The 14,510-nt window shown below is 40.4% G+C and overlaps 1 protein-coding gene across 1 annotated transcript in view; it reads left to right on the plus strand.

Moving 5' to 3' along the window:
- The window catches only part of LOC139629120 (ethanolamine kinase 1), a 29,863-nt gene extending 16,634 nt beyond the window's left edge, over positions 1–13,229 (plus strand). The window contains exons 6-8 of the mRNA XM_071491530.1: positions 235–395; positions 4,165–4,238; positions 11,213–13,229. Of these exons, the coding sequence (XP_071347631.1) occupies positions 235–395; positions 4,165–4,238; positions 11,213–11,282 (305 nt within the window). The 3' untranslated portion in view covers positions 11,283–13,229. The remainder of the gene's footprint in view (positions 1–234; positions 396–4,164; positions 4,239–11,212) is intronic.
- Positions 13,230–14,510: the final 1,281 nt, after the last annotated feature.

The raw sequence follows: 14,510 nt of genomic DNA on the forward strand, positions 1-14,510 counted from the left end.
TGGCTCAATGAAAACTATCGCCATTATTTGTTAAACTCAGTGTTCAGCTTTTTCATATTGTAACATCAGGTTCATTGATGAATCTATCAGGATCAAGTGTTGACTGAAGAGTTGAGATGATGTAGTTCTGTGGCAAAACTAACTGTTATTTTAGGCTTGGTGTTGGATTTTCACACTGACAGTAGTTCCACTAACATGTGCATGTGTGTGTGTTGTGTGTGTTGTGTGTTGAAGGTGTGAATAATGTTAACTACAGCCTCTACCCGAGCCGGGAGCTGCAGAGGGACTGGCTGACGGCCTATCTGGAGAGTTACAAGCACAGCACAGGACGTGAGGTCACAGTAACAGAGGCAGAAGTTACACAGCTCTACATTCAAGCCTGCAAATTCTCACTGGTGAGTGTCTGCTCCCAGCGACTTTGTAGAAATGTTGAAATCTGTCATCATGCAGCGCCTCAGCTCTTTGGAAAGACTTCGGAAAGTGACAAATCTCTCAACAGTTATTTCCTTTCTTGAAGTCGGGCTCTTGGAGCGACTAAAATATCTCAGTATTATGAGATTAGTGTGCACGTTTCAACAATATCCATATGTGTTTGTGCAGCCTTCTGAAATGGCAGGACGGCAACACCTCACCATCATATTTTAACAATTTACTTTTCCAGCACCCCCCCACAAAAAAAGAAAACCAAAGCCGATCCACAGCTGACCCACCACTGCTCGGAGTTTGATGGACTCCATCTGAGTTGATTAGAAACTGCCGCAGGGAAAAATGAAAGACAGCAGCCAAAATTATTTTTCTTATGACCACAATTTTCATTCTTTGGTGGCTCAAGTGGTGCTGGGCTATCTGTCTAAAAGTGCTTTCATAGCTCAACACAATATGTAGAATTGTCTGAGCAATTTCTCTTGAAATAGTCCAGAAATGATGAGGAAGCATATTACTTTTTAAAATAACTTGTGCCTCGGCCAAAAACCAGAGAGGGAGAAGTGAGAGAGGGGGGAAAGAAATACGGCCTGGAATGAGAGTGAGAGGAGCGATAACATCATGTTGATTGAAATCAGATTTTCTATGACAAACCGAGGAGAACTCAGGGGAAGTGGGAGAAATTGATCACTGACGCTTAACAAGCCAAGTTTCCAGCTCGACTGGTTTTGACAAGCCGTGTGTCAAAGTGAGGGACACCGCGCCTGTTAACTGAGAAAATCACAGGGTCTGTTTTTCATCGTTTCAAGGTGTCAGGCTCAAACGTCTCTGTTTTAACATATTCACACATCCCAGCAACTAAATGTTGTTTATCTACAGTCACTCACTTAATTAACTTTGGTCCTCGATAGATTTCATTAGTTATTAACCACCCAGAGACGAAAGAAACAAAACATTCAAGGTCCCTTGTATTGTTTCTCCTCTCTTCTGATGATAATATGAAATATTATGATGACCTGAAAACTGTTTTGATAATCAGTTAATTGTTTATGTACTTTTTGGCTCAAATGTTCCAGCTTCTCAAATGAAACATGGTTCTCTCTGATAGTAAATTAATTGTTGCTTTGTCTGAAGATAATAAACAATGTGAAGACGTCACTGGGATTCAGGAAGGTGATGGAAATATTTCAGTACCCTCTGACACTGACATATCAAGTAAATCATCAAATGAATTGCTAATAGAACAATTGTTAGTGCAGCACTAATCCCTGGCACAGCAAAAGTTTATAAGTAAGCAAGCTTTGTTTATACAGCGTCTTTCACAGATAAAAAAATCACAAAGTGTTTTACATCATAAAAAAGTACAAAAGTTCAAGATGAAGAAATAGGACAAGAAAAAGTCTTAAAATAAAAAGGAGGACAGCCTGACCAAAAGCCTGTCTGAATGAAAATGTTTTCAGCTGCTTCCTGACGATGTCCCGGGAGTCTGTGGATCACAAGGACAGGGGGAGAGCAGTCCACAGTTTGGACAGTAATTTTTGTTCAATAGACCAAAGAGCCTGGCTGGTTGTATGAGGGAGGAGGGGGTCAGAGGGTGTTTGACCAGGCAAGGTTCTAAAGGTGAACACCGGTGTTTTAAAAAGGACACAGAATTTGGCTGGGAGCCAGTGGAGGGAGGATGAAACAGGTGATGTGTGATCTTATGTTATTTCTGGTTAAAAGCCAAGTGGTGAGTCTGACATGTACTGACCCACAGAGACTGAAAAACTCCTATCATCAAGACAGGAGGGGAACCAGTCTGAGGCAGACCCAGAGATACATTACCCACCAGCTGGTTTGGCATATTTCATAAAATGCTGTGGTCGACAATATCAAAAGCAGAGCTGAGGTCAAGTAGCACCGATAATGAGCATTTCCTGTCGGGACGTTGATGGTGACTTTAAGAACAGCTGTTTTCTGACTGACAGGAGTCAGTGTGTTTGTAAACTGCTGTAGGCTGCTGGGCTACAACCTTTTCCACTAGTTTGTAAAAGGTGGCCACACAGGTTTTTACCATTTCATTTTCTCCATACAGATGTGACCAGGTGTTTAAATTGTCTCACATCACATCTGGTAAAACCAGATGATGTAGCTGATTATGTTTAACTGGGTTTGACAGCAGTAATTATTAATTCAGTCTTTTGTGAAGTTGATTAAATGCCATTTTATTCCTTTGTGTCACTTTCGTAGCACTTGGTAAACGCTTGGAATAATCAAAATGCATTGAAGTCGCACCATAGTGAAGTCTCAGTAGTTAATGATATACATGAATAGTGAAAACCCAGGAACCAGGGGAACCAGTCTGCTCTGAAGCAAGCTGTGTGGCATTGACAAAGTCTGGCCCGATGCCAAAGCTGTGCTGCGTGAAGCTGCCTCTCTCCAATCTTAATCCTGGGCGAACTGCGCCAAGACACCATGGGGTCTTTAGGACTCATCCTCTCCTCCGCAGGGATCCCCCCGTGATGTTGAGGCCACAGCCCGCGGCTTTCTGATGTCACTCTCCCTCCACGTCTCTCATCTCCGTTTTTCTCAATGGCTCCCTGTCACTGATGGTCTCTGCTTAGTGTTAGACTAATGCTCTCTTAATGGAGAGCAGTTATTAATCATAATAGAAACACGCTCAATCTCTCTCTCCAGCTAAAGACAGAGATTAGAGATGAAAATCTGCCAGAGAGGGGAAAGAAGCCAAGGGAAAACCGCACACTGCTCTTCAAGTATTTCATTCCACCCTTTATTTGATTATCAAATAAAAATGTGATTATATCACTGGGCCACAGTACAGAGGCCTGTCTGGATCTTATTAGGACTTGCTATTAGTGGTCCTACCAAGAAGATTTACAATACGGGTGGAGAACAACAGAAATTTATGGAGGCATGGAAGTCCACAAGCCTAAGTGAGCAAAGCCATTAAGGAGGGAACCATTCAATACAGAGGTTTGTCATTCTGACTGAGCAGCGTGCAACTGGCGCAGCAGCAGCAGCAGCAGCAGCAGCAGCTACAGTATAACACGACAACTGGAGGTCACTGAAGTGGGGTTTTACAGTTCTGCTCTGTAGCAAAACATTACACAAAAACAAAGTTGAGTATTAGTGAAACCATACAACACCTGTGACATTTAATCCACACCAGAAATTCTCACGAGTGTGCCACAGTGGAAAACCACCAACATGATCCAGATTTCTACACTTTAAAAACACCTTCCAGTCCTGCAGGAGCCACGTGTAGTTAACGACTCCATCATTCAGTTAGACGGCTCCACTTCAGTCTCTTTTAGTGAGCGGGGGGGGGGGCTTCTTAAGCTTTAATTGGATTAAAAGGGCAAATTAAGAATTGCGTGGTAGTCACACAATCACTGCTGATCCTTTGAAGACAAGATTATGTCTTGAACAAATAATGTAAGCATATCACATTATGTTGTTTAATTTAATAAACTATATACTGTATGTAGGCATTTATATTTATGTATGTATATATATATATAAAACTAATGCAGAATACATTAGAATTGAAAAGAAAATGTAAGCAACAAAATTAAGTGACAGTTTTCTAAGGTATATCATTCATTTCATTTTTCAGGTATTTAAAAAAAACAAAAAAAAAAACAATGGCTGCTTGAAAGGTCAGGAAATTTTGAGAAAATCATACTTTGAAATCTTGGCTTAATCAAATGCTGCCTCACTGTTTTCTGTCTTCTCCTTCAGGCGTCCAACTTCCTCTGGGGTCTCTGGGCCATCCTGCAGTCACGATACTCCTCCATCGACTTTGATTTCCACAGGTTTGTACTTCTGACAGAAGTGGCTTAAAAGTCCCATGAAGCAGAAAAAAAGATTTTTCCATGTGGTTCCCTTGTGTCACACAGTTGGCAGAGTACGTCCGGGTGTCACTTTGCATGAACATTTCTTCTCGTTTACTAAAGCACTATGACTGTCACATTTGTCTGTTGGATAGACAGGTTACAAATTATTAATATTCATATGGATGTCCTCTGACATAAGCAGCGCCTTCACATTAACACCCCCTCCACAGCTATTTCATGCAAAAACACATGAAACCGCAAAGAAAATTATAACTCATTGGACCAGCTTGTTACAGCACTTAACATCGTCATTCGTCACTTGAATAAATACAAATGGAAAAATACGTCCAGAGCATTGAATTCAAGCCCTGAACGTTTTATTTCTGTGTTTAGACAAACAGGATCTTCATTAGGATTGCCTGACGAAGAATGTGTTGGCAGAGAAATTGCAATAAAAGATTGGGGGGACTTGAGCCCAGAGTGTGGAAATATTTCAATTTTTCTTTTTTCCGGCGGCGCTTCAAGACTTTGTGTATCCACAATGTGGCATAAAACAGGCAGGACAAGCACAGTGTGTCTACTCCTCTTGTCACTACTAAACGCAGACAAAATATTTACACATGCAATTCTCTGTTTTTCTTCACTCTTAAACCGCTTCACAAAAAAAAAGATGAAAGGCCGAGCTTCCACAAAGGCTTTCAAATTTCTTTTATTTCTAAACACACTATGATCCACAGAGGGACTAGTTGTCTTTAAACAGGTCCAGGAGACATTCCTCACTACCAGCAACCAGACAATAAAGTTCAGGAGGGCAAAATGTTTCCCTCCACCCCCACTTTTTCCTCCTTTCTCCCTCCTCTGTGTGCCCCACACCCGCCGCAGTTGTGATCATGATCCTAATCACTATTGACATACGGCACCCTCCCCTCTGTGTGGCTTTCTCTGCCCACTTGCTAGTTCAGCGACAGGGCCCCCGCCTCATTTCGATCTGGACCTCGGAGGAAATGTGATCCAGAGGGGTGCTGAGGCACAGAGGCACTATTGTTCCTGTGCCGTCGGTCCTCCCTCTCGTATACGTCTCTCATCCCTGGCTGGGCCACGTTCGCCTGCTAGACGTCTGCTCCTCTGAGCCGCCGGCTGAGGTCGTCCTAAAGTGCAGGGTGAGGGTCGGGTTACATTTCTCTAACTGGAGGGTTAAACTGAAACGAGCTCTCAGAGCAACAGTAAAGATGGGGAGCCAGGTCTGTCCCCCTAATACACACTCGCACACACACACATAAAGACACACACACACACACACACACACACACATGTTTTATGCTATTCAAACAAATGACGAGGACACACTCATAAGGAAAAGACAAAAGCGAACACAAACTTCACCATTCTGCATCGTCTCTTTCTCTGGATCAAGAACGATCAAGTATTCTGAAACACACATAAACACACACACGCACACATGCACATATTTCTTTATTTATTATATTTATGAGGTAATTCTTCTCCAATTCAAGCCGATACAGATGCCAAAATATTAGGCTCATATGTTCGACTCTCTACATGAGCAAGCTGTCAACTGCATGGTGCCAGGCAGTTAGCGCACGGTGAGCGCATGGTATCAAAGCGTTATCGCTGCCTGCTGATGCTGGAAACAAGGTCGACTGAACCACAGAACCAAAACAAGGAGCTAAAGGAGGCTGAAAAGCAGGAGATTTCAAATTTAATTAAATTTAAAGGGATGGTTTGGGTCATTTCTCGTGGGATCGTGTGAGGTAGCTAGACATAGTGTTATCACCTGCAGTGGGTTCGGCTCGGCGCTGCCAGTTTGAAGAAGCGCTGTGGATTCAGTCAGCAGTCACTTAAAATGCCCCTGAAAAAAGCCTATATCAGCTGAAGTGCAGGCTTTATTTTGTGCACAAGTGCAGGTAGGGCACAGTGCGCTGCAGATCAGCTGTTTGAAGGAGAAAGTAAGAGCTAAGCTTACAATAAGTCACTTGTGCATAAGAATACCGTAGTTCAACTGGTGAGAAAACATAGGTCCAGAGGAAAGTGCTGTTTGACGGCAATATAAAGCATTGAAAATATTCAGAATAAAGTGTACACTTCAACTGATGGTGCTTGTTATTCAGTGGCTAAAACCCGTTTTTTCTGTTGAGCCAGTCCACAGCAGCATCTGTGCTGGTGCTCATGTCTACTTCTCTAAACTGGCAGCATGCTAATCTGAATCTGCTGCAGGAAATACACTAATTGCCTCACACAACCCAAATTATCACTTTAAGAAATAATGAATAAAGCAGCTTTAACCATCATTAACTTGTCAGGATCACAACCTTCCCCTCAGCTTAACCATGCAGATTTATTTCCCTCATCCAGACTGCACTGCTGCTTTATGCTTTTGAAAAAAAATTCTATGAGGAGAGAGATAATAAGTTAGAGTTAAAAGTTAAACCCTGTGTGTTAGTGTGTGTGTGTGTGTGTGTGTGTGTGTGTGTGTGTGTGTGTGTGCGCGTGTGTGTGTGTTTCCTCCCACTGTTATCCCCCTGAGCCAAATCTCCGCCGACTTCCCATCGAGTGACAGGCGTCGCCCAGGCCTTGTGCTTTAACCAGAGCCAGATGTAGATGTGACAATAGGGAGCCACAAGGGGAATGCAAACCCGCCCTCCCTCCACCGTGCGTATTTACTTTCCTTATATGATTTTATTCATGTGTTGAAAGTGTCTGCGAGCCCGTGGTTTAGATTTGTGGACGTGTTGGCAAGGAGAGCCGTTATTTGACAAAGACATTATTATGAGGAAATGAATGAGGAGGAGGCCCACTGTTTGGAATAGCCTGACTGCAAAATTGGGGGAATTGTGCACAAAAGCACATTGTGAAAGGGAATACCTGCTTTGGAGGGAGTTCATTTTCCTCTACTTCTGCTAAATAGAAAAACATCTCAGTTTCATCTCTGATGATGATAAACGTTGAGCATGCTAGTTTTAGGTGTCGGCCTTAATAAAAATAGGGATGAATGGGATTGTCTGTGAAGGCTGCTGTTCTTCTAAATGGGTGTACTCAAAGGTAATTTCACTTATGAAGGGTGCGGGAGCGACAGGTAATTCAATTAAAAGTACTGTTTTTTTTTTTTTTTTGGATAAGCTGACATTGAAACTCTTTTCATTTTTTATTTCAGCTAACTAAATGTCCATTTAATGATTTTGAGTTTTATCAAGTGGTGTTTAATTATTTTAACCTGCCAGTGTTAAAGTCATTTTTGCTTAATGTGAGTGAAGACATGTCATTGATAGTACAGTATTGTTTAACGGTAAAGTATGTTTACTGTATTTCTTACCGAAGGGAGGGGAAAGCAAGGTCGTTATAACTTATTTTTTTATCATCTTGCTCACATATAATAATAGGACAGGTATTTGAAATCAGTGAGTTGACAGGACCTTGTATTTTTATGTCTATTGCTCCCACTTTCAAATCTGAAGGTCTTACTGACAAAATAAAGTCTGAGACAGTACAGGGACAAAAACAAACCAGGTCATCGTCCAGGAATGAGTGTGGTTTTGGCTTTAATCCTGATCCCAGTCCTTTAACACAGCGTATGGATTCATCCCAAGGCCAATTCAATATATTTGTATCTGTATGTATGTACCTGATACAATAGCATACTAAATCTGACACAGCATGTCACTTGATCCATATACAGAAGTGCCCAGTTTAAAGACCCCCTCCAATAAAAATCCAGTTTTTAACCTCGTTAACATGGTGTTTTTTATATGATACTAAACATATCATGAGAGAGGAATAAGTAGTCAATGCCATGACTGAGTATTTCCACCTTGGAACTGTAATGAATCAATGACAGTCTCATAAAAAAAATAAAAAAATAAAAACACCATTCAGACAGCCAGGGTTTTATACATCACAAACCTTAGGAACCAATCCAGTCAGTGAGGGGCAGGAAAAAAAACCCCAAAACCTCATCAGTACAGTGAGCTAAAGCATTAGCACAACCATTAACGCTGCTTCAGCCACCGCCATTTACAAGCTAACAAACAACGACGCTAACATCTGCTAACGTCTGCTCATCTGTGCACAACAGACTCCTGTTCTGAGTCTGGGTCTGACTGAGGCTCAAACATGAGGCTGAGTCTCTGATGTTTCCTCCAGCACTAGCCATCTTGATACTCTCTGCCTTTTCACTGGTCAACTGAGCATCAGCAGCGGTGGTGGGCGGGGCACAAGGCCTGATCCAGAATTTCACAGTGAGGATGTAAGAGTAGATGTGCTTCCAGAGTTTTTATGTGGGAAAACCATGTTAAACAAAATATTCCTCATAGCAGAGTATTTTTACACAGTTTAAAACATGTCTGAAGAGGAACTTTAAAACTATAAAGTTGATAAGCTTAAATTATTGATTTCGAAAAAAAAGTTTAACTGGCAACAGGCAAGGGAGAATTATGAAGCTCCTGGCTCAGTGTTTGCATTTAACAAAGAATGAGGAGAGATGCTGTAAAAGATTCAATTACAGATTTCAGTCAATCTGGTGTCCAGAAGTCAGACTCACGCAAAACCACCGTTGTGACTAAATCTTTTTTTTTTCATATTCACACACTCTAATTTTAATTCACTTATGCAGTGACATGCTCAAGTAGAATAAATAAAGACTCAACTCTTGATTCAGTTTATTTTAGCCGCTGCTGATCCACAATTATATCACCAGAAACTGATTCTGGAAGATCGTCATGGAGAAATCTGATGTTTGCAGCTGAACACCTGACATAGACTTTCCTCAGTGACAACAGGTGTTGCTGGCGTCCAATAAGGAGAAGGTTTCATTCAGTTGTCTGAGTGAACGTGAGACCTGTCAGTCATCCTCTGCAGCACACGGTTTACTTAAAATTCTGTCTCTCCAGAGAAAACGCCTGTTTGAGTTTGCCAAGCCACAGTGAGAGAAGTGAAAATTGCGCTCTGCTTCTGCTGCCAGGATTTTTATTAACAGTTCAGTTGTTTTTAAACATAATTTCTAGGAGATGGGGATGAAGTTGGTCACATATTGTACCATCCATCTCTATCAACAAGCTACTGGTGTGTATTCTGTAACTAAAGATGAGCAATAAGTGAAGCAAAGAAAGTTCATGAAAGAAAGAACTCCTGAGAGCAACTGCATAGGGCAGACAACAGAAGTCAGACTCTGACACAATAATTAGAGAGCAGTTTCACACAGATATACAGGTAGGGAACAGAGTGATGGGATACACGTAACTAAAAGGTATGTGTCTGAATTATCTTTTTGTCTCACCTAGCAATAAGTGAGAGAAAAGTGAATCTGCATTGAAAGCACTGATTAAAGGACAAACTCCTCTCTATTCCTTCCATTTTCTCTTCTTTAGAAACTTCACGTAATTTCAAAGGGTAGAGTATAATGGCCAAGGGCAGCAGCGTACTCAGACATTGGATTTATTGAAGCTTTCGATAATATGGTTTCAACAAATACAAAATCGCTTTTCTCATTTTGGCACAGCTTTCAGACACAGTGCTTTATTTGGAAACATCAGAGAGTCAGCCTCTGGAGGAGCGTTTTCAAGTCGGAGAGAACGGCCCCCGAAGATGTCATAGTGATGTCATGTGGGTCATCTCAGCTCTGACTTATGTGCAACCATACTTTTAAAATGTGCCTCAAAGGGCCCTGACTTAAAGGTCCCATATTTTACACTTTTATAGTGTTTTATCTGAAGTGTTGATCTCCATAAGAAGATATATTTGTGGTTTTAAGAACCAAAATCCATCTCAGTGTAATTTTACAGAAGTGTTACAGAAGTCCTAATGGCTGGTTTTAAGGCTCAGTTTCTGAATACAGGCTGTGTGCATTTCTCTGTGGACTGAGGCTTTGATACTTTCACAGTTTTAATATAGAACCTAGACCTGCTTTATAATCAAAAAACACTTGGAAATCTACCTTTATACAATATGGGACCTTTAATAAAAGTACACTTTTAAATACATTTTACTGCTAATTTACTTTTACTTATTTATTTATTTTGTCAAACACTAATGGAAGTTATCCATTGGCAGAAACTCACAGGATCAAAAGTGCAGACACCAATTGTAAATGATCTGCTTTGTCCTCAGACTTCCTCAGATGATCTTAATTCACGGTTTACAGGTACAGACAACAGAGCTACTTGTGTTGCAGACTTGCCTGAAACTTTTAGAACACGGCCATGTGGATGGATAATTTTATTTGTATTAATATAGCCACAGAAGTGTACTGTTTATGGGATATTGTGTGTATCTAATGTTTTATTTGACAGGTTATTTTATATATTTGTGTCATATTTGAACAAATTAACAGGGATATTTCTTGCTACACTTAATGCATTCTTGTCCTTTGAGACTGAAATTCCTTACTTAGAAAGTCAATAATTTTTTAGGAATTTAGTGTGTAAAGTGTGTAAAAATTATAAGTAGTGTCTGGACATTAATCTTGGGTCTCATGTTATACATGTTTTCACGTGTCTTCAGTCTGGTCACTTCTCAGAGGTATTCATTGCATCCTCATCCATCTATCTGTCTGTCCATCTGTTTAGTCCTTATACCTGCCTCAATGTCATAGGGAGGTGGAGTTTAACACACCTGCACTCTAAAAGAGAAAACACATCTGTGGACAACACATTTTACTATTTTCAACATAATCTGCTCCCTGGCACAAGATAGATTGTACTGTGTTTGCATTTAAACTCTATAGAAAAGAGAACAGAAAGACAGGGAAAGTCAAACTATTATATTTAGTATGTGCAATAAATCTCCAGTGAAGGCAGTGCATAGTTATCATGCACCACAGAGATCATAGGGCAGGACACTTAAAATGCTGCTGATGCTGTGTAAATTTTACAATATTTACTGCTTTTAAAAAAAACTTTGTGTTCTCTGATCACCTGCTTTGTCCTCTGCTCTCCTCCCAGATATGCCATGGCACGACTCAACTTCTACTTTGAGAAGAAAGAGGAATATTTTGGATTGACAATGAACTAGAGACAGAGGATAAAGGACCAACAGTTTTTAAATGAGAAGTAGCATTTGCTACTTCTCACCGATGTGACATGTAAATGTATCTTCATTGTTGTATTGTACAATATCCATTGTGGAATGAAGGCACATAATAAGCTTATAAAAGGGCTCCCCATTGTTTGTTATTTCAGACTGAAGTGTGAGTTAATATGTTTTGCTATCACTGTGATTTTTAAAATATTTGTTTTACCACAGTCACTATGCCGATAAGCTTATTTGGCAAATTGAGATGAATCTGACGCCAGAAACACATTAATTGTTCCCACATTTAGCCGGGTCGCATAAAGCCACAAAAACTGAGCCCGATCATAAAACCCATAAGAGAGTTATTTGCAGGCTTATTCAGTGCGTACCACAGTTCTGATGGAAAACAAGTTTTCATTTCAACTTCTTCACTGCACCAAGTAGTGTGTTATTTTAAATCAGTCTCTGTCTTAAGGACTTATTGTTAAGCTGCTTTGTAGGTAGTAGCATGTAAAATGTCAAACAGAAATTTTATGGAATCAGCAAAACTTGATCATCTTTACATCTTTACATCTTTAATTAAATTTATAGTTATTATTTTCACCACTCCACCACTTCAGAACTTAAAAACATGAGTTAACCTAACTGTCAGTCTTCTTATGTGAAATGATGAGTTGAACCGTGAACACACACGATGGAAAGTTGCTGTGTTTTGTTAATACGTGCTGAGTTACGGTTGTTTTCATTCATAATTTATTACGATTATGATGAAGAAGGTTAGTATGCTCATAATTTATTAAGGTCATTTTCTCAAGTTGAATGAACTTACCTTTGTTGGTTGTCCATTTTCACAATTTAAATGTCCCATTGACATTTTTTTTTGTCTCATTTGAATCAAAAGAAAGGAAGAAAGGCTCTGAGCCTGAACTTTGTTGTGACATCACAAAGTTACAGAAGTCCTGACGGCTGGTTTTAAGGCTCAGTTTCTGAATACAGGCTGTGTGCATTTCTCTGCAGACTGAGGCTTTGATGCTTTCACAGTATTAATATAGAACCTAGACCTGCTTTATAATCAAACCAGACAAATCTTGTTTTATACAATATGGGACCTTTAAAGATTTTGAACGAATTATTTAACTTTTGTTAAGTTAACTCAGAAATTACATTTTTGAAGTTGAACAAGCTCAAACGGATTTACAGTATAGAAGGCTACAGCAGATGTTTAGGCTTGTCATAGCATGAATAGCACAGGTGTCAGCATTAACATTAATTATGGCTCTGTTCCATTAGGTTCATTTAGGTATGAGATGCCAGCATGCTGGGCCCAGAAGTGCTATACATACAGTTTAACATGGGCCTTTTTCATGACAGTATTTGCCATGAAAAAGGTCCATATTGACGGTCAGTCAAACCTCCATCATTTGGGATGTTTCAAATTAAAATCTGCTCCTTTTCCTGCTCTGCAGTCCATGATTCAGTGTAGACAACCTGAACTAGAAAACCCAGCAGAGCTGAAGCCGGTGGAGGCTTCAGGACTCTAAAACTCCTCAGAGAGCATGAAGCACAGGGACAGAAACCACAAGCAGGATTTTGATCAGCTGATGTTAATATAGAGTAAACATCATGTGACTTATGCTGTAGCGAAATGAATACAATGCTCCATTTGTTGCTGAAATGCAATTACTATTGATGAAGTCATTTATCTTTTAAAAAGAACAGGCCAACCATTAGGAATTATGAATGGGAATGGGCAAATTGGGAACCTCATCTGCACCCACTCCAGCACCTCAGCCCACCCACCGTTAGCTCTTAAGCTCTCATTCCAGCAAGGTCATTTATTTGTTAAATTAATTATAAAATTATCAGATAATACCATATATATGGTGCTCTACTGTAAATATTTTAATCACCAAATACTTTGTGACAAATAAATAACTGAAGAAATAAGCAGCTGATTCTCTGTGTTTTCTGTCTGTCTCACTTGTTGCTTCTGCTGTAGCTGGCTCTCCCTCAGCAGCATGACGGCAGAGAGGCGGGGCCGCTCACAGTCGGTGTGACTGTGAGAGCAATGATAAGATTTTACCCTTTTCAAATAGTAAAAGAAAAAAGAAACAAACATGTGGTGGTCAGTGCTGATGTCGTGATGGGTCATCACAAATAGACCAGTGTATAGGAAGCACTGACTCTCTGCTCCTTCCATTTTCTTGTTCGCTCGCTCTTTCTTGTTCGTCTTTGAGTCAGTGATTGTTCACCCATCTGACTGGCCAAGTGGTTCAACTGCATATTTACACATATTTATATGTAAATACATATAAATTGTATTGTCAGTGATATGCATCAGTAAGGAAACTGACCCCCCTCTGTGTGTCCCTGAATCGTCTCTATTGTCTGCATCTAACCTGACAGGAACTCAGCAGTCAGAGCTGTGTTGCACTCATCAGTGCAGCGTGCTAATGCAGCATGTAAACTTAAAGAAAACGTCAGCTGCTCCACACAGTGTGGCTAACTGTGACTGACAGCGGGGGCAATCTCTTTAGTGTCAACACCAAGATCAGGACTGTAGATTTCCAATGTCACAATGTGTTGTGTATGTGTTGATATTCGTGTGCTGAACAAACTGAGAATATACGCTCCTCTTCAGAAACAGAAGTCACAAATATGTTCTGTTGTGCGTTGAAGGGCTCGTCATCGGAAACAACAACAAAATGGGCACCGCGGGGAAAACTTTCACTTTTATGCTTCAGTCAAACCCACATAAAAGTGAGGTGATTTATAAATCAACAGAACAATATTAAGAGGCAGCAGTGAGCAGTGTAATTGAAAGGTTTCACATATGTCAAATGAAACATTTTACTTGGTGATCTGAGGCGACAATAATCTTTGTTGCTCTGTTTGAAAGTGGTTCGTGATCAAAGGTGTTTTCTCATGTGGTTAATGTGGCTGCAGCAACCTGTCTTCAATAGGTGTGCACACTTTCATATGAGGCAGAACTGCAGGGGACACCAGCACAGTTAAAGCATTAATATAATAACATCGCCACAGACACTGTATACATCGTGAAGCTCGCATTACAGCCCTGCCTACTACGAATTATGTTTACACACAACTACTTTTACTTAATGCATTGAGGAGGAAATGTAATCCCACCCGGATTATGTTAAGTGGAGATGGGTTTGTTCAAGTGCAGGATAAAGTGTGGCGTTATACTGCAGTGAACATAAGTGGGGA

The sequence above is a fragment of the Trachinotus anak genome, unplaced genomic scaffold (assembly GCF_046630095.1).
Source record: "Trachinotus anak isolate AG129_WGS33_773 ecotype Australia unplaced genomic scaffold, CSIRO_AGI_Tana_v1 ptg000002l, whole genome shotgun sequence".
In the NCBI taxonomy this organism is placed as follows: Eukaryota; Metazoa; Chordata; class Actinopteri; order Carangiformes; family Carangidae; genus Trachinotus; species Trachinotus anak.